Source organism: Lissotriton helveticus, chromosome 5_1 (genome assembly GCF_964261635.1).
Source record: "Lissotriton helveticus chromosome 5_1, aLisHel1.1, whole genome shotgun sequence".
Lineage (NCBI taxonomy): Eukaryota > Metazoa > Chordata > Amphibia > Caudata > Salamandridae > Lissotriton > Lissotriton helveticus.
In genome coordinates this window covers 299,823,597-299,846,647 of record NC_136065.1, presented here as the reverse complement: position 1 = coordinate 299,846,647, position 23,051 = coordinate 299,823,597, and the positions used below count along the sequence as shown (strand labels likewise).

The 23,051-nt window shown below is 45.7% G+C and overlaps 1 protein-coding gene across 4 annotated transcripts in view; it reads left to right on the top strand.

Annotated features, from left to right (window-relative positions):
• UBE4B (ubiquitination factor E4B) overlaps window positions 1–23,051 on the top strand; it is a 1,139,522-nt gene that overhangs the window by 837,938 nt on the left and 278,533 nt on the right. For all 4 annotated transcript variants that reach the window (XM_078642268.1, XM_078642270.1, XM_078642267.1 and 1 more), the window contains one exon: window positions 2,298–2,472. In XM_078642268.1, the coding sequence (XP_078498394.1) occupies window positions 2,298–2,472 (175 nt within the window). The remainder of the gene's footprint in view (window positions 1–2,297; window positions 2,473–23,051) is intronic.

Genomic DNA, 23,051 nt, shown 5'->3' with positions numbered 1-23,051 from the left:
GTATGTTACATGGGAAACACACAAGCTTCAGGAACCCAGTTTAATGAATTTAAGAATGTTTTAAACGCTAAAGAAAGCTTCAGCTTCGTGAAACTTTATAAAACAATCTTTCCCCCGATTTTATCTACTTCAGAACATTTCCTACAGAGTGTCAGAGTCATTCTTTTCAAGGGAGGATACTTATAGTGCTCACTTTGCTGTAGAGGATGGTGGTTCCACATATATATATATATAGCATTTGCTGTATTGACCTAAGGAGTGTATGACAGGGCTATTACATTTCCTTCCCTGTGCAGATATTATTAGGCATCTCAAACAGTGGTGATATGCGTCCAAAGAGGACCTTTCAATCCGGATGGATTGCATGCGCTGGCTGACATAGGTTGCCTGGTGGCTTTATTTAGTGGTGTGGAGATTTTGCGCTCCCACACAGAGACAGTGGTTAAGGCCTGAAGAATTGCCACTAAGACTTTTGAGTTGAGATATTAATTTTACTCATTTTAAACCCTTGTGTGATATATCTAATTTGAGGCAGTTGAGGAGGCCTTGGGTCTTCAGCAGAGGAAATGTGATAAAGATCTCCAGCCTAAAGGAAGAATGGGAAACCGCAAAGGTTGAAAAAGTTTTCCCATGTACACAGTAAATATAAGCTAGTCCTCACTGAGGTATACAGATACCTACAATGGAGGAGGTATGCACTGCGTGTAGATATTCCCAAAGTAACCAGGTACCAGACGGATCACAGAGCATGGATGTTGGCCAAATACTTGCCTTGAAAGGCAGTGTCTCTAATATTCAAAACCTTAATCAATAAAACGAAAGGGTCTTTAAATAAATTGGAATGTTGGTTGGAGATATATGTGGGAAATCTGGAAGACCCAGATGAGAGGAGGCCTTAAATTACTCATTAGAGGTAGCCATCAGAGAAGGCCTTAGGTTGGTACAACGTTAAGTCCAACACAAAATCTACAACACGAGGAGTAAAGTTTAAAGAAAAAATGGGAAGGGTTGACACAGATCAATGTCTGAGAGGTTGTGGACAGACTGTGGATTTCTGTCATACCATTTGGAAATGCACTAGGTTTAAGACTTTTTGAATGGGGGTTATAAGCACCTAAACATGGCCTTAAGTATTGTGCAATCAATAGAAGCATATTTAATGGTACTGGGTATTTGGGGGACGACCCGCTGCTTAGAGCCTGCATGACACTCTTTTCTCTGGCCCATTGCTACTAATAGAGAAGTGCCGGGCCTTGATGAAAGCCTTGTCTTGCCTCATTGGAAAATTGGTATTTAGGAATGGACTGGTGTATGTCTGATGAAAGTTAGGTGTTTGAACCTAGGGGTTGCACCAAGAAGTATGAGAAAACCTGGGGCCCCTGGAAAATACACAGAGGTGTGTATTGAGCCTAAGAGTGAAAAAAATACCTGGCTGTCCAACATACTATACAAACTGACAGCAACAAACTAACTTTAGTTGTTGGTTATGTACTGAAATTGATGTATAGTTTTGTGCCTTCTACAGATATAAAATGGATATAAATGTAGTATGGAGCTGTTGTATTTAGTCCCCTATGCTTGAGCTCTTCTTTATGCTGAAGGCTTCTGTACATGGACAGTTTTCTCTGTTTGCCATTTATCTTAAACAGTCAAAGAAATGACCGATATGGAATAGATGAAGAGGAGCCAAGGGTGACGGTTCTGAGGAATACCAAAGGTAAAGCCGGATCTGGTGGCTCAGTGGACTAAAGCAGCCACTGCAGGGGCCTGTGTTCGACCTCATGGTCACAGGTTCACATCCCGCCGGGTCTACTCAGCCTTTCATCCATTTGAGGTCGATAAAATTAGTTCCATTAAGTTGGGTAACAATAAACATCTGTTGTTCTGCACCAGGACACCTTCGGGTAATCGTGCTCTTTACAAATACACCTGTTATGTTATGTTGAACGAATAGTGGTAGGTGTTGAGGTAAAGCAGGCTTAAAGAGCAAATGGGAAGCTGTAGCTTATTTATATGAGAAGCCACATTGTTACTTATGCCTCATTCTCGATTCAGTTCAGTGTGAGATTGTGCCACTTCCTTCCTCGAGTATAAATCATTTTGCTTGTTATTTATTTCTAGATTAGTGGGTGGCATCTCAGAGCACCCTATATCCCAGAGGCTCACAAATGTTTTATTTCCGAAAGTAAAAAAAGATGTTCCGTTAGAAAATGTACTCTACTTGATGTTTGAAGGTGCATGTGCATACTTTGAGAGATCTGCAGTGAAACACCTCCAATGTTGTTCATGCCTTACAGCGGTCTTACAGCAAGGCGCTTTTTGAAGAGGTAATCTCCAAGATGCGGAAAGCTGGCATTAAATCCACTATTGCCATTGAGAAGTTCAAACTGCTTTCTGATAAGGTGGAGGAGATTGTAGCAAAGAATGCCAGAGCTGAGATTGACTACAGCGATGCTCCAGATGAATTTAGAGGCAAGTATACAGAATGGCTGAAATGTGGAATGAAAAAAAAAACACTACCACCACTCCCATTCTATCAGCGGTTTGGTGGAGTAAGGATTCTGTCTCCAGATTAGAGGAATAGTGACCTCTCCTTTCTTTTTTTGCATTTATTTATCTTGTATCTGGTCTGAATGGTGCTTTGAAGGGGTGATTTTTCTACCATATTCTGTGGCTTCTTGCTTTTAATGGTGTTGAACACGATGCAGAGTCTTGAACTGAATGCTGACTGAAATAGATAGGCAGTGAAGTACTCAGATTCAAATATCTGATCACGTTTTTTGTCGCCCATCCTCAGAAATTGGCTGCGTGCAAAAAGACCTTCCGAGCTGCCAGGGTGTTTTGGGATGCACTGTGGAAGTGATCCTTCCAGGGTGGCTTATTTGGACTTACCCATTTAAGATTTTTTACTTGCAATATAATTTAAGGACCGGATTAAATCTGTAAGACACCCAATGATTTGGACAGTTGTTGAGGCAATCAAGCCTTCTAAGTTCATGCTGGGGAGCCACATTTGGATTTGGAGGTGTCATAGCGATACATGTGAAGCACAACGGAGGATGACTAAATTTAAACATATATTTTCAATTATGTCACCCCATTTTCTGTAAAGCGGCAAAATTGTCCCTGACTTGATAATGCAGTTCTCCAGATTGATAATATTTTAATTCTCTAATCCATTAGTCTAACTATATTTTCCATGGAGATTTCCAGTGCCGGTCTTGACAGGAATGGACATTGTAAAACACCAGGCATAAGTAGCTCATAGAGACCAATTTTGTAATAATTGTGAGTGTGGTACTAATGTTGCATAACATTGATTTTAATATATTTCTATGTTAAGAGATACACCTGTTCAAAGGAGTACCTGCTGGGAAGGTCAGTGGTATGTATGAATTGTTGAGGTATATCATTTAGAGGTCTATGGTGTGTCTGTTGGTATAGGTTTGATTATGAAAGTAGAGTTGATTGATATGTGTTTGGAGCAGGAAGAGTGAAGTAAGCTAAAGCAAGCAGTGTCCCAACAGCGTCCACAACAGCCTTGCCCTCGTTGTTGATTTGAATTAAAGAGTTACGGTTGTGTTTAAATACTACAGCATAGCATATTAAATCCTGTCCAACTAATGTAAAAAAGCTAAATTCAGCAGAGTTAAAAAACAAAATATAGAGCAAGATGGTATCTATATGTTCTTGTCCAGGAGAGATGTTTTCAGGGATTTGCCAACAGAGTTGATCACTGGAATCTATTGTCCTTCTCCGTGTTCGTGAATATCTCCATTCTAAAAATATTTGTACCTCCCAGGTAGCTCATTCTCTCGATGGTCCTATTATCAGTGGTCCTACTCTCCTTTATTAGTTCTGTCAGAATCTGATTTAGTACTTTTAGAGCATGATTGAGTTGTGAGGCAAGACTCCAGTGCTGTGCCACTTTACACCATATTCGTGTGAAAAACTGATCCTCCCTGGCATGAAACGTTACTGACTGACCTCCGTAGCATACTGCATCATGTGTTGGTGTACGAGGACCAAATCCTTTTGCCCCTCCAACTCCTTCAGGCGTTCACAGAAAGATTTGTGAAAGCAGAGACTACTTCTAATTCGTTGAGTATCAACCTGATAAGGTGCTACCCTTCTACAAAACAGCTAATGGCAGTGTGTGAAACACCAGCATAGGCCAAAAATCATCTTAGGATCCCAATTGACAGGCATGAGTAGCACATTTGTAGTTGTAAAGCTAAAAAGACCAACATCTGTATCAAGGTTCGAGTTCGCTAGCCGACTTAGACCGCAAATCTTAAAAAGAGCACGCTAGAATGCCTGCAGCGCAAGGGCACTAACTACAGCTTAGCTTGTTTTTTCCACCATCAGGGTCAGACATGTTCAGCATGGTTCCTAGATCGATTTGTTCATCGCTGTTTTTTCAGGCCTAACAGTTCTAATACCAGAGACTGACAACTAGAGAAAAATCACTGTGGATGGTTCTCTGGACAGTACACCCCTCTTTTTGGACTCACCAGAGCCGATTTGCCTCAACACCCAGGTGGCCACTCCCCAGCCCCTAAGTCATCTTCGATCTCTGTGCAGCTCACCTCAGAGAATGCAGAGTGGACGGCAGAGCTGGAAAGTATACCCTTTTGATTTTGTCCAAGGTTAAAGGCTTTCTATCTGGGGGATGGACCAACATGGTGTTTCAAACAGGTGCCTCTTCCCGACTGTAATAAATCATCCTGTGACCTTTGCTTTGCCTTTCAGTGTAAAAAGAAAACGAGGTACCGAAGGGAAAGGCATTGGGCAAACTTAAAAATGCAGCAACATTCATCCTCCGAGAGGCCTAAGACCTTCATCTAACAGGACCTGTTCGGCATCAAGGAGTAAAAAGCAGGTCCCTCTGGCATCCCAGTGGCCCATATGAAGCCGAGCCCAGAGATATTGTCCTTCAGAGCCTCAAAGGAAGAAGGTACAGACTTGGCACCTTTGGCTTCAGCACCAACAAGGCCCACCACTAAATGACATCTAGGGCTGTGAGCACTGCTCCAGTGGCAAGCCATGTGGTGTAGCCCCACTGACCTAAATGATAGTATGCAGTCTCAGAGCACCACCCCAGTGGGAACTGGGTGTTGAGTACAAAGCAGAACAGGAAAAAGGCCTCGCCTCTAGCCCATCGCCAGACTTCAGAGCCGATTAAGCTCCCAACGAAGGATGTAAAGCCATGGCACTCCTCAACATCATTTCAACTGAAGGGCTCCCCCTTCAGACCTGAATTCAACATGGAGAGCATCTCTTGATACTGAGCGCCTAGTCGCTGCTGAAGGTCCCTTTAATGCTGAGATCGGAGGAATCTGAGGCACTCATTCTAGAGAGGCTGGCTAAGAAACTCTGTTCCAGGCAAACATGGCTATTCATACCCTAAAGAAGCTGGTAAGATTTCTGCTAAGCTGCCCCTCGGGAAACAATTGAACCCGCTTCACCAGCTTCCCCCAATTCCCAAGAAACTGATACTAACTTTAAAGTAGGAGCTTGCCTTAGACACACCATGCTCTCCAATGCCTAAAAGGCTAAGGACAAGGCTACAGCCTCCCACACCCAGGCATTTATGATTACCTCCTCCAGCACCACAGTTGTATTCACCAACCCATTCACCCCTACCAGAATCTCATGAGAGGCCAGTCCATTCAATCAATCAATTTCACTTTATTCGGTTACAAAAGCATACAATAACAATAATACTTCGTAATCATAATTGCAAGAACACATTACTTATATACATTAGAATTTAAAAATTGGCAAGTAATTGTCCCGCCCTAAACTCTTTGTGTAGAGAAGTGTTTAAATCCTAAAAGAGAGCCAAGACCAAGAAAATACACAAATACCTCCTCATTCAAATGGCCATAAGATGCTCACCAATATTTTGCTAATGACAACCACTATCTCATCTTGTGTTCAACTCAACTGCAAAGGCTAAAAATAGTATAGCTATTATTATTGTGCAAATATAGCCAATTAATCATACCAACCAGGGAAAAAGGCCAGCTTAAAACTCGATACAGTGCGGAATCATATAAGTGCAAATAATACGTTCTTTGCCAAGATAGTTAAATATAACAGTACAGATTTAGAGAGTGCATGAGCTTAAAGAGTGCGAGAAGGCATATCTGTTCCAGGAACAAAAACCCGTCATTCTCTGTCCACACTTGGAGTAGCTCAGAGACACCAGTTCCGGGAAGGGGGGAGGGGGTGGGGGTTGTTGGGTTTCTGTTTCTTTACTCAAATGAGTTTGTTTGGAGTACCGAGAAAAATCAAGTAATCTGATTTAGTGCATCCAGTTCTCAAGGTAACTCTCATTTTTGGCAGCATTTGTACTTGGTGATTTCAATTGCTCTGAGAATGCCGGCGTTACAAAAATCCTCATAAACAACAAATGTCCTCACAAAAACGATTGTATTATCTAAAGGGCCCCAATAAATTGTTGAATAATGCATTAAAAAAGCTGTCACTAGAAGAAAAGCTAGACTAGTTCTATTTACATCAGTGCCCACTGTTGATATAACTAAAACAGCAATTTACTTCACTTGTACCAGGCATTTAACGGAGAACGACTCACAGCAAATACAATTGGGCCTCAAGTGTGTTTTCAAAATTCTCTGGGCGACCAAATACCGGGTAACCCCCAAGTACAACCACTCCGGCAGAAACCATGATATACTGACCAGAGGAACAGGATATGTTTCTCTGACAGGAGCCGATCTGCAAGCTGGACATAAATCTGGGGTCTAACCTTTACTCCATCTGTTTGTGAGTTTTTTTCTGGGGTAAATTACGCAGTCTGAAATGGACATACAGGCTCTTGGCTAATGGAGGTGCAATGGTAATTAAAAACTGTTCAAAATGAGGATTGATCTTAAACTCAACGATCTGATTTGTTAGATGCCCGTTTTTCCCATTCTTCACTTATTGTTCAGTCATACGCCCAGTAATGGGTTTTTAGACCAATAGCCTCAGCCTTGCAGATGCTTTCTGGGTCATCCCATAATTTCTTTAAGCCAAACTTTATGAATCAACTTAATGCAAACTTGAGCTAAGTATCTTTCAGATCATTAGTCATGTTCAACAATTCCTTTGGAGAATCTCTGTAGTCGGTCAACTCTGGCGTGGACCACAGGCGTTTCCTATCAATTAGGAGCTTCAATTGCGCCACATCGGAAATTCTATTGATTCCTATATCAAAAAAGAAGAGAATAAAGGGAGTTCTAACTGGAACTGAAATAAGGGATCCAGCAACTTCTGGAGGTCAGCATAGCCCTATATTGCAGCCCCAAAAAGAGCAGAGTGTTATGCCTTGGCACAGTAGACTTCAAGAGCGGGGTGTTTGAGTGGGAGCGGGTTCTGTTTTGCAGTCATAAGATTGCTTTAGATCTGTGGTGTACTAGCAAAGAGCTCATGTTGATTTTGGGTTCCTACTCAAACTGGTCAGTAAGTTTAACCCCCAGATAATCAAAACATTGAACACTTTCCCGGAGTTCATTGCCAGCCCTCATGGTGCAATTTCTAACTTCTCCATTTCTAAACACCATGTACTTCGTTTTTGATTAATTCTGCTCAAGGCCGATATCTTTACAAAACCCAACAAACTTCTCAATTAGATTCTGGAGGCCTATTGGGATCTTAGATATAAGAAGTGAATAATCCGCGAAAAGACGTATTGGAATCTTTTTGCCATTTAAGACGGGCAAGTAATTCCTGCAGGTCAAAAGTTAATTTCCTGCATCATTGATATACTATGTGAACAAGGTGGGCACTAGGGCACACCCCTGACATTCACCGCCTGAGATAAGAATGTGGTCAGTCAGTTCATCCTTGCTGCCCCAACGAACCTGAGCATAGTTTCTTTCCTGCAATTTGGCAATAAGATTAACCAGGGACTTCCATCACCCCTAGATCTCTCCATGGATTCCCCCATGGGACAAGATCGAATACAGCTCATTGATCTACAAAAGCTACATACAATCTTTGTTTATGCAACAATGCATACTTCCAATACAGACTGCCTAGACCTTCAAAGACCGCCTAGACAACTACGCTCTCAACAGCAAAGAGCTCTTCAACATCGTGACGGAACTCTCCAACCCCAGCTCCAACACCGACATCCCACCCTCGCAAGACCTGTGCAACTCGCTGGCCACCTTCTTCCATCGCAAGATCTCAGACATCCACGACAGCTTCAATGCCATGACCGTCCGACAATCAGAGACCTCCGCCCCCACGACCACCATCCCCACCAACCGCCTGCTCTCCTGGACCAACATCAACGACGACGACACCATCAAGATCATGAACACCATCCACTCCGAATCTCCGTCAGACCCATGCCCACACCACATCTTCAACAAAGCCAGCACAGCAATCGCACCCCATCTCCGGAAAGTCATCAACACCTCCTTTCAGACCGCAACCTTCCCGGAGCGCTGGAAACACGCCGAGATCAACGCCTTATTCAAGAAACCCAAGGAGGACCCCAAGGACCTCAAGAACTTCTGGCCCATCTCCCTGCTACCATTCCCGGCAAAGTTCGAGAAGACCGTCAACGAACAACCGACCCGCTACCTCGAAGAGAATAACATCCTGGACCCTTCCCAGTCAGGGTTCCGCAGCAACCACAGCACCGAGACTGCACTCATCGCCGCCACCGATGACATCAAGTCCCTGCTGGACAACGGAGAAATGGCGGCCCTCATCATCCTGGTCCTGTCAGCCGCCTACGACACAGTCTGCCACCACACACTACGAACAACCCTCCACAACGCTGGGATCCAAGAGAAGGCCCTGGAATGGACCACCTCCTTCCTCTCCGGCAGAACACAGAGCGACCGCCTTCCCCCCTTCCGCTCCTAAGCCACCGAGATCATTTATGGCATACCCCAGGGCTCATCCCTCAGCCCAACTCTGTTTAACATCTACATGGCACCGCTCACTCTAGTCACCCGTCAGCACAACCTTAACATCATCTCCTACGTCGATGACACCCAGCTGATTGTCTCCCTCACCAAGGACCCCCACAGCCCAAAAACCAACCTTCACGAAGGAATGAAGGCCGTCGCTGAATGGATGAGGAACAGCCGACTGAAGCTGAACCCGGACAAGACAGAGGTCCTTATCCTCGGATCCACCCCTTCAGCCTGGGACGACTCCTGGTGGCCGACCGCACTGGGAACCGCCCCAACACCCACCGACCACGCACTCAACCTAGGGGTCACCCTCGACTCCACCCTCTCCATGACTAAGCAGGTCAACGCCGTTTCCTCCTTCTGCTTCAGCACCCTCTGCATGCTCCGCAGGATCTACAAGTGGATCCCCACTGAAACGAGAAGAACAGTCACCCAGGCCCTCGTCAGCAGCAGGTTGGAGTACGGAAACGCCCTCTACGCTGGAGCCTCAACCAAACTCCTGAGACGGCTCCAACACATCCAGAACGCCACTGCACGCCTGATCCTCGACATCCCTCGCCGCAGCCACATCACACCCCACCTGAGACACCTGCACTGGCTCCCAGTCAACAAGAGGATAATCTTCAAGCTCCTCATCCACGCACCCAAGGCACTCCACAACACCGGACCAACGTACCTCAACAGGCATCTCAGCTTCTACACCCCCACCTGCCAGCTCCGCCGACCTCGCCCTTGCAACAGTACCCCGCTTCCGAAGAGCGACCTTCGGTGGCAGATCATTCTCCCGCCGCCAAGACCTGGAACACCCTCCTCCTATGGCAGACCCAAGATCTGCTGACCTTCAGAAAACTCCTCAAGACCTGGCTTTTCGAGCAGTAGCAGCATCCCCCACCCCAGTGCCTTGAGACCCTCACGGGTGAGTAGTGCGCTTTACAAATTATTTGATTGATTGATACAGAAGTGAAAATCTAAACACCTGATCAGAGGTACAGGTTTTTGCACAGAAGCCAGCTTGAAGAGGGAACAGTTTGTACTGTTCATCTGCTCAATTTAACAACTTGTCAAGGACCTGCCTCGCAAAAATCTTCTGTAAGTCGTCAATTACGCTGATGGGCTTTTAGTTGGGCTTTTAGTTAGGTGGACTACCAACATCACCCTTCTTTTATGTTGGGATTACCTCGGCTCCTCTCCAGGACTCAGAAATGTCTCCACTGTCCGCAATGGCATTTGACAGGAGATTGATGTAGCTAATCCACTCTTTGGGATCTGATTTCAACACATCGCTACGTATTTTGTCGGGAATGAAGGCAACTTATAGCAATAGAAGTGTCTGCTAGGCTAAAGGGTATTAAACTGGCCTCCAGTGCATCTGCATTTTGGTTAACCCTTGAGGGAGTTGCGAACCTTAAAGTCCATTCCTGTCCCATTGGGGGCCTATTTAGGGAGGGAAACACTTATGACAAATCTAATGGGGCAGAGGATAGGGAAGATCCTTGCGACATCTACAACTTTGGCTCCGCAGATGACCCTGACCTAGAGCCTAATCCAGCCAGACCATCTCTGCCGTATTATACCACTACATATGATGCAGTCATTCAAAGAGTGGAATGCCACCATAAGGTTGGCATGCATGTCCTACGGGTCAATGATAACATTTTAGTGGAGACCCTGTCAAAGGCTGAGTTCAGTGTCCAATTCCTGCCCATGCTTAAGGGCTCCCTTGCGTCCGCCCTTGATAACTTCAATGACCTGGTTAGAGCTAAGATGGTCACACCATTTTGTTCTTCCTAGCCCTAGAACCCCTGGCATACCTACTACGAACTAGAGGCTCAGCTTGAGGAATTGAAAAGGGAAACCAGTACCACACGGCTGCTTGGTGCGCAGAAATGGGTTATGTTTTAAAGAAAACCTGAGCACACCCAGCCCCAGCTTCTTTTAAGCAAATTTGGGGATGTCGCACCTACAGATCAATTGGGAGAAATCTTACCTATCTGAAAGAAACAGTTAGTTATAGATTCCTTACCTTAGAATTACCCCCATGCGTCAGACTGGATCAGGAAAGTTCTTTCCTCTGCAGTACCGCTGTGCGTCGGAAGGTGGCGTCGGTCGACTTCGTGTTCGTCGTTGTGGTAGCTAGATAGAAGCTGCCCTCGCGCGCTAACGTGGGGGGGGGGGGTTTCACGCCAGCAAGCGCAGATCCGTTGTGAGGAGTACCTCCAGTCACTTTTTGACTGACTTTTTCTCGACTTTTGTCGCCAATGTTTTTTGAGTCCATAGACTCCTGGTGCACGAGGGATGCCCGGCTTCAAGGCTTGCGAATCCTGTAACCGGCTGATGTCGGTGACTGATCCGCACAGCGTTTGCCTCTACTGCCTGGAGCGCGACCAAGACTCCAAGTCGTGCTCTGACTGCCGGACCATGGCCCCGAAGTCTTTGCGGGAGCGATCGCGAAAGCTGCTCGAGGCCCGGCAGTCTGCTCTGCGTCGCTAGAGGTCCTGGTCGCTTAAGAGGTCGAGGGACAGATCGCAGAGCCACCACCATTCTTCATCCAAGTCTTCGCACTCGGATCAGGTAAGTCAAAGCACAAGAAAAAGTTGAAACAGCATCGTCGCTCTTTGACTTCTCCCCGTCCGTCGGTCAACACGACTAGGGATGTGGGTGGTGCCCCTCCCGCGGCTCAGCTTGCGGAGCTCGAAGGGTCGGCTCCGGGTTTCCCCCTTCCCTGACGCGTCAGTTTTAAGAAGCGATGCACGCCATCTTTGGGCAGCCCAACTCTTCTTGCATGCCTTTGGGCCCCGCGGACTCGGCTGGGGGCCCTGGGCCTCTGACGCCAGCGGCTTTGGCACCGCTGGGTCCCCTTGGATCCAGGCCTGGATCCGGATTGGTGCCGGTCGACCTTGTTACGCCTTCCCCGGCACCGATTCCACCGGCACCACGTCCGCAGCCAGCATCGGCTGTGTCCCCAACCGACGTCTATGTGTACTTTTTAGCCCCTTTTCTATCCTGACTCTTTGAGACCAGATTGGCAGCATGAGGAGGACTGGGAGGGGTCTGGGGACCCTTTAACTGACCAGTTAGGTTATGACCCGGACTGGAGACAGGAACTAGGGGAAGCCAGTGGTCTGGATACCTCCCCAGACCTTGGCATTTTGTCTCCTCCTACCGTGGCTACACGGGGAGAGCATCATATGCAGTGGTGTTGTGTTGGCTCTCCACCTCGCGCCACCTATGGTGGCAGTCAGGACTAACAGGTGGTTAGTCACGAACAGAGGTGCTGCAACCGGCAGGGAGCTCTTCGGAGCCCCTGCTACTGTTTAATGAAGCCCTCACGTACGTCCTTTTGGGCACCTAGTCCAGGCCCACTCAGGGGCTCCTGTGGACAGGATGATTGGCCAACGCCACCGCCCGGCCCTGGGCGACCCAACATTCCTCTCCCAACACCCCACGCCTGAGAGCTTGGTGGTCCTAGCCTCCACGTCTAAAGGTGCATTCCCTAACGCACCACCCGATAGGGAATCCAAAACGCTGGACCTCCTTGGGAAGAAAATGTTTTCTTCCTCCATCTTGGGAATGCAGTCAGTAAACACTGCATGTCTGTTGGGTCATTACACCCTCTCTGTGTGGGATACGGTAGCGTAGGTGCTGCCCCAGTGCCCGAGGAGGCCCGGGCCGTTCTCTACCGTGCAGTCGCCGTGGGGAGAGGTGCAGCGAAGATTACCAACAACCGTGGGCTGGATACCGCTAACTCACTAGGCAGGACGATTTCCACGTCGGTAGCCCTTCAACACTACGCCTGGTTGAGGTCAATTAGTTTTTCGGGGGATGTCCAATCCACTCTTGTGGACATGCCCTTTGATGGCCGTCGCCTTTTCGGGGACAAGGCAGACAATGCGCTAGAGCGCTTTAAGAACTCTCGAGCTACGGGCAGGTCCTTCGGCCTCTCCACCACCCGCCCTGCACAGTCTGCCTTTCGTGGCTACGGAAGGGGTGCCCTGCCATGTCCCAGCCAGAGCCACAGGCCGGCGCAAGCTGTTTAGCCTCTGCGCGGCCGGGGACGTGGGAACCAGTGCCGTGGTTCATGGGGCCAGCGGGAGGGCCAGTCCGCCACAGCCCCCTCTGCAGCAGCCTCCGAACCCTTCCAGTCTGACCTTTCAGGGCCACCACACACCAGTAGGCAGCACGATTCGCCATTACCTCCCTCACTGGTGTACCATCACGTTGGACAGGTGGGTTTTGCAGATAGTCCAAAGGGGCTACTCCCACCCCTTCGAGACTGCTCCTTCATCCATGCAACCTCAGTACCGTCGCATGTCGGGGGATCATCTGGCTCTTCTCCAACAGGAAGTTTTAGCCCTCTTGGTCAAGGGAGCCATTGAGCGCGTTCCTGTCCCCGAAGTAGGTCGTGGTTGGTATTCCCACTACTTTCTGGTGCCCAAGAAGTACAAAGGCCTGCGTCCTATCTTCGATCTCAGGATCGTCAACCGCTTCCTCAAAATGTTGAAGCTCTCTCAGGTCCTGTTTGCCCTCGACCCTGGAGACTGGATGGTAGCATTGGCCTTACAGTACGCTTACATTCACAACCCCGTCCTGCCGACACACAGGCGCTACCTGCAGTTCATGGTAGGCCACTAGCATTTTCAGTTTACCATTCTCCCCTTTGGCCTTACCAGCGCTCCTCGGTTGTTCACGAAAGTGATGGCGGTGGTGGCAGCTCATCTGCGCAGATCAGGGATTCCAGTCATCCCCTATCTCGACGACTGGCTGTTGATGGTCGGCTCGCCCCAAGCTGTCGTCTCCCACATCCAGACTACGGCTTACCTCCTGCGTTTGCTGGGGTTTTCCATCAACTTGCCCAAGTCACACCTGACTCCCTCTCAGAAGCTCCTCTTTATCGGAGCGGTTCTGGACACGACGCAGTTTCGGGTCGATCATCCCGAACAGCGAGTCTGGGATATTGGGCCTGTGATTCAGATCTTTCAGCCTCTATCCCGGGTTTCGGTCAGGATGACCCTCAGGCTACTGAGTCTGATGGCCTCCTGCATCCTGCTGGTGGACCATGCCAGATGGCATATGCAGGCTCTGTAGTGGTGATAGAGATCGCAGGTCACCCGACCAATATTTTCAGCACTTCGGTCTCGGGCCCATATACTTCAATTCACCATATACATTGATCAGATGACCCTACAATCTGCTACCAATATTCATGAGACCCTTTCTACTATTTCCAGTGTACCCGACTTACCAACCACTGTTACGGGTACCTATGACCACGATGGGTCAGGGAGCTAGCTGTAAAAGGAAAGGCAGAAGAAAATACAAACCCAACATATAAACTTTGGTTTTTTTATAAAATGACCACGGACAACTGGAAGTTTTAAAAGATTTATCTAGATTTCATTTTCATAAAGCATTAGACTTACAGTTAGGAGAAAATCAACAATCAGGATAACGAAAAGCATATAACTATAAAAGAACAGTGTAAGGGCAATCATTTAAGTTTTTCTAAGTAATAGTGAAACAGGGAACACGCTAAATGGAGTAAAAATGGTAATGCAAGAATAAACTTTTATAAATGGGCAAACTTATGCACAAATAGAATTAAGCTATTGGGTATACTTCATAAACCTAACTAAGAACTCTAGAAATCTTAAACAGCTTATAGAATGAGCAAAGGTAAAACACGCTATAAATCAAAGTTCAGCTTTATGAAAGACTGCAATGGAGAAAATGATTTCTAAAAGGTAGGGTAACATAGGAACACGCTAAGAAAATAAATGCGAATGACTTTTATGATATGCAATAGTTGCGGAAAGCATGGAAAATTTATCATATGCAAAGGTATGTCTTTATTGAAGCAAAGACAGAAAAATAGAAAGGTGCAGTTTTAAAGGGTTTCGGTACGATATTTACCTAGACTGGTGTGAAAACCAACCCTGGCCACGGGTCAGTGAAGGACAGGAAAACCCTCAAGGACGGATAACCATCAATGGGACAGCAGGTGCAGAATGGACACCCCAGGACAGGACAGGAAAACCAGATTAGGATCAGGACAGGACCACCAGGATACAACCAACACCCGCAGTTTGGAAGCAACGCCTGCGCTCCACCCTCTCTGCAGCTATCAGTCAAGACCCCGGTTGGGTCAGCGAATTCCCCAGCAAAGTGCTCCGCCAGCACTTAAGGTTTAGTAAAACCTTCAGAGTCTATGGTCAAATTCGGACAGAGTGCTCCGCAGTACCACTGTATCAGGTCACCTATTGAGTGCGTTGGGTCAGAGACAGGTCAGCTATTCGGACAAGTCGGACAATTTCTCTAGCTGAACCCAGGCTAGATATACTGTTTTTGGGTCAGTGTACCACCCCCAAATGTTGCAAAGTGTCAGAATCCCAAATTTCGATTGGTCCTAAGGTAGGATGGGTTAACACACCAATCAGAACAGACTTTTCTAAGGCCTAATTTACATTTCAGGGTACCGCCTAGCAAGATTGGGGTTCTCACGGAAAAGTAGCACAGAATACAATAGGAAAATTTCATTGTAACATTTTCAGAACAAGTTAACTCCATCTCGCTGGGGCAGAGGTGGCTTTCTCATGAGCATCTTGACTGTGGCTGCCAGCTGGCTGAGTTCCACCGCTCAAGGCTACTGCTCCCTGGGCTGCGCAGTCATGCGCGGAAGGGACCTTCAAGATGGCTCTCGTTTCACTCCGACCCCCCCCAGTCATCGTGATACATGAAAAGTAAGCGAAAACAAATTAAAACATAGAAATAAATGTATGTATTACATTTTATGATTTCGTACTTCAGGTTTATCATTATAAAAATATGCTATGCTGTTACGGGTAAGTGCAACAGACAATATCACAAGAGCAGCAGTGCAAGCTTCACCTCGTTATTACAAAGCGCAGCCATTTTGTGGCTATTACGCATGCGCACCCTTTCCCTCCACAATGCAACTACGTCAGGTCACGTGAGTGTGCCTAACGCATGCGCAGAAGCAAAATTCAAGCAGCGGCCATTTTATTCACAAGGATTACTCGTATTAGTAAACCACATAGGCAAGCATCACTATGATACACACGCACATTCAAAATACATAAAATTAGTGAAACGAACAATTGGAATTACGAGATTATAACACATTTTCGAGGTTCTTGACTCGAGCAAGTCGCGATGCGAAATCTTGCTCTATCAATCCCCTCTTTGATGATATGTACTATCATCACAAAATAATGGAACCAGATGCCAACTTTTCTTTCACACTTTATACAACTCTATCTCCTCTAACAGGTGATTCAGTTTCTCTTTCTCGTTTTTAGTAGGGTGAGAATCTTTCACCTGTTTGTAAATCTTATTATTCATTTCTTCCAATTCAAGCTCATCCGCACCCCGTTTCACACCTCTCGCATTCACTTGGTACTTTTTTGAGTGTTTTCGACATTTGCAACCGACGAATATGAGAAATATGATGAAACCTATCACTCCAATTGGCATCAGTACCTTAAACAATAAACTTTTACCTAAATTAGCAAACCAATGACCTACATTTGAGAGACCATCAACTAGTCTCTTCCAGGCACTATCAACCTCGAGTGGTTTGAGTTCCTTTTCCAAATTAGAAATGTTTTTCACATATCTTTTGAGCTGCACACTTTTGTCCGGAATGTAAGTGCAACAATGTTGCGCCTTCAACATCCGGCAGACTCCGCCCTCTTTTGCTAATAAGGTGTCAAGAGCAAGTCTGTTCTGCAAAACCATTGATCTGATCGCAACCATTTCGGTATTGACCAACAGAAATCCATGAGCTGTGTCAGTAGACAGCACATCCACTATTGTGGATAATTTGCAAATTCTGTGAGTGTTCAGAACCACTCCCACTCCAGGTATCAGTGCACTAAAAATACTACCCATTATTTCACCTACGCTTTCTCTTTTACTACGCACTAAGCCATTAGTATTTTCATTGCTTCTAGCAATTTCATTCACATGGTATATTTTCGGGAAGACAATGCCAAAGTAGCAGCTTCCATACCAGTGATCCGGCAATTTGAAATAAGCCTTGTCTCCACATATATAATAAATTCCAGGAAACACAGGCTCTGACCCATTTTTGAATCCCCAACCTCCAATTACCTTGTAATTGTGCTCACATTGACTGGAACCAATGAAAATGTTATTATAATAACTAGTTCTTTCGCGGTGTAGACAGAGTTTCCCTTTCCTTTCGAAATCCAGCAACAAGGCAGGACCCGCCCCACCACTTGAGGTGCTCTCCATGTTCTCAGCCCATTTAGGAGTTTTCGGTCTCTTGTCATTAGCCTTTCTTTGGAAACTCTCTCTTCTTTTTTCTGCCATGTTTAGAAATACTTTCTCTTGTTCATGTAATGAACAGGTCAAGTTGTCTCTGTGTGCTTCATTTAAGTCTATGGTACCTATAGTCAGGAAGTATTCTCCCATATAACGTGTAACATCACTTTTAGTAAGTACAGGATTTAGATTTCCACGTATAGGAAGTTCAGAAAATATTACATCTGCGTTTGAGTAATAGTACTGTAACGGTCCTCTTTTGTAAAATAAGCTAGCTAAAATGCTACAGGAAATGCCATAGGTCAAAGGTAGGTGATGATAAGTCACGCCTTCAGCTACAGAAGTAGGTAGCTTCATGCAGACATAGCAGTCTTCTATTTCCATAGTTTCTACGTAATGCACTAACAAGTTTGCGAAAACGTTTAAGTTAGTCTGGTTCTTAACTTCGTGGTAATGTAGTCCTTCCTCATCTGATGCTTCTAAGTCTCGTTTTGTTTGTCTGAGTGCTTTTTCACGTCTTTCTACACTTCGTGTTGTCAATTCTTCAGTGTCAGTAGTCTGAGTAGGGTCAATGTTAGTATTTTTGCTTACCATAAAAGGAATGAAAACTGTTAATCCTATCCAAACTATTATTACTATAGCTATACTACATATACACACTTTGCAGCATGTTTTGCAACAACTGCGACTAGGCCTTCCATTCACTCTTGAATCAGACATTTTGGCTCAGAAGAAGTTTTCCAACCCCTCTTTGTAACTTTACACAGGTAGCTTACTCTGTGCAATTTCAGGTGAGCTCGTCTTCTTCAGTAGACAAATCAGCAATCTGTTCTTCGTCACTTTCGTCAGTTATATCAAGATCCTCAAAGTTTTCCAATATTAAGTAGGTCCATTCAGGATCCTGGTGTTTCTCGTTCAGTCTTTTTATTCGATCACTCCTTCTTTTGGAGCTTTCTCCAATTTGCTCTGCAATCCGTTGACTTCTCCTTTTGTCTGCAAGTTTCTCTTCTACTGTTTTTATTCTCAGCCTTAGTCTCTTAATATATTTTGGTTCGATATTTTTCTTTTTCTTGAGTCTCTTGGTTGGTACTGTAATTTGGCTTTCTTCTAATGTTCTTTTGTTTTCATTTGTTTGTGGCACTTCTTCTGTCTCTTCCCTTCCTGTCTGACTAGTCCCAGGTCTTGTATCTACTTCTTCTGCCTGGTTACTAAGCTGGCCTTGTTCAGGTGAATTTTGATTTTGGCTTTCAAATGTCTTTGTTTATGTGTCCTGAACACGTTCTTCTAATTCTATCTGATCTTGTTCGAGCACTTCGATCCCTTGATTTTCTTCTGCTCGAACCTTTACACTAGTACTAATCTGTCCCTTTTCGATTTCAGGAGTTAATGGAGGTGTGTCAATCACTTGTTCTGTCCCTGTCTGACCTTCCTCTTCGTCCTCAGATTTGACGTGAATCTCAATGATCTGAGGGTCTTCGCCTGTGCCTGACTCGACCTCTCTATTCCACTCTCTATCTTCATAAATTCGCTCTCTTGTTCTGATTGGGTCTTCGATGAGATCAATTAAGGGTATCCAATCGTCTTGGCTGGTGCTCGGTTGCTCGTCATCAGCTACTTCCGTACCAACGTCTACAGGACCCTCAGCTGGACTGGTGCTCGGCTGTGCGTCATCAGCTACTTCAGGACCAACATCTGCAGACCCCTCAGCTGGACAACCTTCAGTTCCAGGCTCCTCGTCTGGTATCACCTTCTGGGTATGGCTGGCATGGATCCACTTGGGAACGCCTGCACACTTCACCGCTGTCGTGGTTACCAGGATTACTTGGCGTTTTTGCCCCCACCTCGGTTCAAGGCAACTCGAAAGAGTGTTTCTTTATTTTAACCCAGTCACCAGGAACCAATTTGTGAACTGGAGTTGTCGGGTTGGCGACGGCGTCTGCCCCAATCTGGCGAGAGATTGAACGCACTTGGTCTCCCAGTTGCTTGCAGTACTCAAGTACCAAATCATCAGAAATGCTTAACAGTTTGTATCCTGGTACCCATGCTTGTCTCATCACTCTTCCCATCAAGATCTCATGGGGACTCAGGCCTGTTTTTCGGTCTGGAATGCTTCTGAGTCCCATCAGAACAAGAGGTAAGGCATTTACCCAGTTCATGCCAGTAGAGTCACACATTTTTGCTAATCTGTTTTTCATGGTGCCATTGATTTGCTCTACTGCTCCAGAAGCCTCTGGACGATGTGCACAGTGCAGCTTTTGTGTGATCCCAAATGCTTTGCAGAGTTGAGCCAATACTTCATTCTGAAAATGTCCGCCTCTATCTGATTCAATAATGACTGGAACCCCAAACCTAGGTATCAATTCTTTCAATAACAATTTGGCTACTGTTATGGCATCATTCTGTGTGGCAGGGTAAGCTTCCACCCATTTTGAAAATAGGCAGACAACGACAAGGACATATCTTTTTCCCTCGCAACGAGGCATGGTGATGAAATCAACCTGTATTCTCACGAAGGGACCCCCTGATTTCCCAATCTTTCCAAGTTCAACTACTGTTCTTTTGCCAGCGTTGAACTGCTGACACGTCAAGCACCTCTGGCAAAGGGATTCTGCTACCTTCCTGAACTTATTGTTGTACCAGGTCTGTTGAAATACCAGAACCATGGCATCTCTACCAATGTGTGATCCTTCATGTATTAATCTGGCCATAGGGGCAAGCAGGTGTCTAGGTAACACAGGCATACCATCTGGGCCCACAATGACACCATCCTCACGCCTTGGTTGACAACCAAGTTCCTTCCACTTCTCTTTCTCTTCCCAGGGCGCAGCATGCTGCCATTCTCTCACTTCATCCCAGGTAGGCACTTCTTCAAACATCATAAGTTGGCAGCTGTTTCCAGTCCCTCCCCGTTTGATATTTATTGACATGCGATCCATAGCACATTGTTTTGCCACTCGATCAGCAAAATCATTTCCCAAAGATACAGGGTCAGAGCCCTTTTTATGAGCAACACATTTGACCACTGCCAATTCTTTTGGTAATTGGATTGCCTCTAGAAGGTCTTGTACAACTTTTCCGTTTCGAATGGGGGTACCTGATGAAGTCAGGAATTCTCTTTGTAGCCATAATTGGCCAAAGTCATGCACAACCCCATAACAGTACTGGCTATCAGTATACACTGTTATTTTTTTGTCTTTTCCCAATTTGCAAGCTCTAATCAGGGCAATCAATTCGGCTACTTGTGCAGACTTTACTCCAAATAAACAGGATGCTTCTTCAATTTTGTCTAACGTAACCACAGCGTAGGCAGCACTTAGGCCTACAAGTTCGTGCCTCATGCATGAACCATCCACAAACCATTCCTCATCATGTTTAGGCAAAGGTGTTTCCTTAATATCTGGGCGAGGTTTAGTACTGAACTCTGTCAGGTCAATGCAGTCATGCTCATTCTCTCCCTTATCTTCCATTATCATTGAGTCAGGGAGCAGGGTGGCTGGGTTCAAAATATTACACCGGGTAATGACTATATTTGCAGCACCCATGAGAATTCTCTCATATTTAGTCAGCCGACTAGGGGTGAGATACTGAGTTTTTGTGCGGGTCAATAGAATCACAACTGCATGTGGAACATACACAGTTACAGGATGTCCCATGACAATGGACTCACTCTGTTCTAAACTTGTGCAAGTTGCAGCTACTGCTTTCAGACACCCAGGTAGTCCAGCAGCCACTGGATCCAAAGTGGCAGAGAAATATGCCACGGGCCTCCTGGTCAAACCATGCTCCTGAGTCAGGACTGACAATGCACAATTATCACGAGTGTCACAGAATAGGCCAAACTCCTTGGAATAGTCAGGCATCCCTAGAGCAGGGGCTGTACACAGACAATCTCGCAACTGTGTGAAGGCTGTTAAGCTCTCATCATCCCATTTCACTGGGTCCTTTGCTCCTTTCATGGTCATATTTATCAAAGGCTTTGCCAGGACTGCAAATCCCACAATCCATTGCCTGCAGTAACCTACAACTCCAAGGAACATTCTGACTTCTTTCTGAGTACGGGGTAACTGCATCTTTTGAATAATTCTGACTCTCTCGGAGGTGACTTTTTGGATGCCTTTTTCTATCTGGTGCCCCAGATATTTCACTGACTTCGTATAAAACTGTAATTTTTCAGGGGCCACTTTATGTCCCTTTTCACTTAGGTGATTCAGTAGGGCAATGGTGTCAATCACGCAATCCCTATGACTTTTGGACGTCACCAATAGGTCGTCAATGTATTGCACCAAAACAGACTTTCCAGGTAAGACTAAAGATTCAAGACATTTTTTCAAGATCTGATTAAAGATAGAGGGGCTTTCTGTATACCCTTGGGGAACCCTATTCCAGACATACACGTGACTGTTGAAAGCAAATGAGAAAATAAATTTGCTGTCTGGATGCAATGGGATCGAAAAGAATGCGTGACATAGATCTATCACGGTGAACCATTCAGCATCCCAGGGAATCTGATACAGGATCACTGCTGGGTTCGGGACAATAGGGCAACAAGGAACCACAATTTTATTTACCTTTCTCAGGTCCTGCACTACTCTGTATTTGCCACTAGGCTTTTTGATGCCCATAATGGGTGAATTACACGGGCTACTCATTACTTCCTGTATGATATTTGCTTCTAACAATTTCTGTATTTCAATGGCAACACCTGCTCTCACTTCGGCACTCATTTTGTAAGGCTTAGTGTTGGGGTAAACTGCATCTCCTTTCATGGTTATTTGTATGGGGTCTACGTTTTTCATCAATCCTACATCCTTCCCAGTAAAGTCCCATACTTCTGGTTTCACTGTCTGTTGAAGTTCTGTAGGTATGTCCTGTATAGTCATTCGCTTTATTTCCGAGTCAGGTCTGACTAACATTAATTTGTAAATACCATCTTCATCTGGGGTCTGAATTTCGACGCCCTTTGGTGTGCAAAAGATAGTGCAGTTCATTTTGCACAGCAAATCACGTCCCAGTAAGTTCACTGGACTGGTATCGCAAACGACAAATCTGTGCATTTCTTTAAAGTTCCCTATTGAGATCTCCATTGGTTCTGTAACGGGGGTACTAATCAATTGATTAGATACTCCCACTACTTGGATTGCTTCTCCCGAGAGGGGTAGGTTTGGAACGTCCGCTGTTCTCACAGTAGAACGGGTAGCACCAGTGTCCAACAGAAAAGTGACATTGTTTCCGTCAACCTTTCCTTCAATGTATGGCCCTGACTGGTCTACCGGCAAGGAGGCGCCAAGTACACACTCCTCATCCTCCCCTCTCAGGCCCCGTCAGTACTGGTCGTCACAGAAAAAAGTGTCATTCAGTAAATACTGCGAAGTTGCTGCATTTCTGTTCTCATTGCCTCCCCAGATCTCTACGTCGTCACCCTGCGGTGATTTTCCCTTAAAACTAGGCTTTGGCGCTCGAGGCACTTGAATCGTTTTTACCTGTTGCTGGTTCTTTCTTGGCTTTTCATTCTGCGTCTGTGGAATTAAATCAGGGGTTTGGGCATTATCATGCTGTAAATAGGGACACTCATCTCGCCAATGTCCAATTTCTCCGCACTGGTGGCAGGGAAATTTCTTTTTAGCTTCTTCTCTGCTCATTTTTACTTTGGGCTTTCCCCCACCCCCAGGGCCTTGATTTTGGATGTTCTTACTTATTTTATTTAATTGCTTTTCCTGCTGTTCTGCGAGCTTTACTTGTGCCCATATCACTTTCTCCTTCAATGCCTTTCCCTTTTCTGCCATCTCATCCTCACAGTACTTTGCG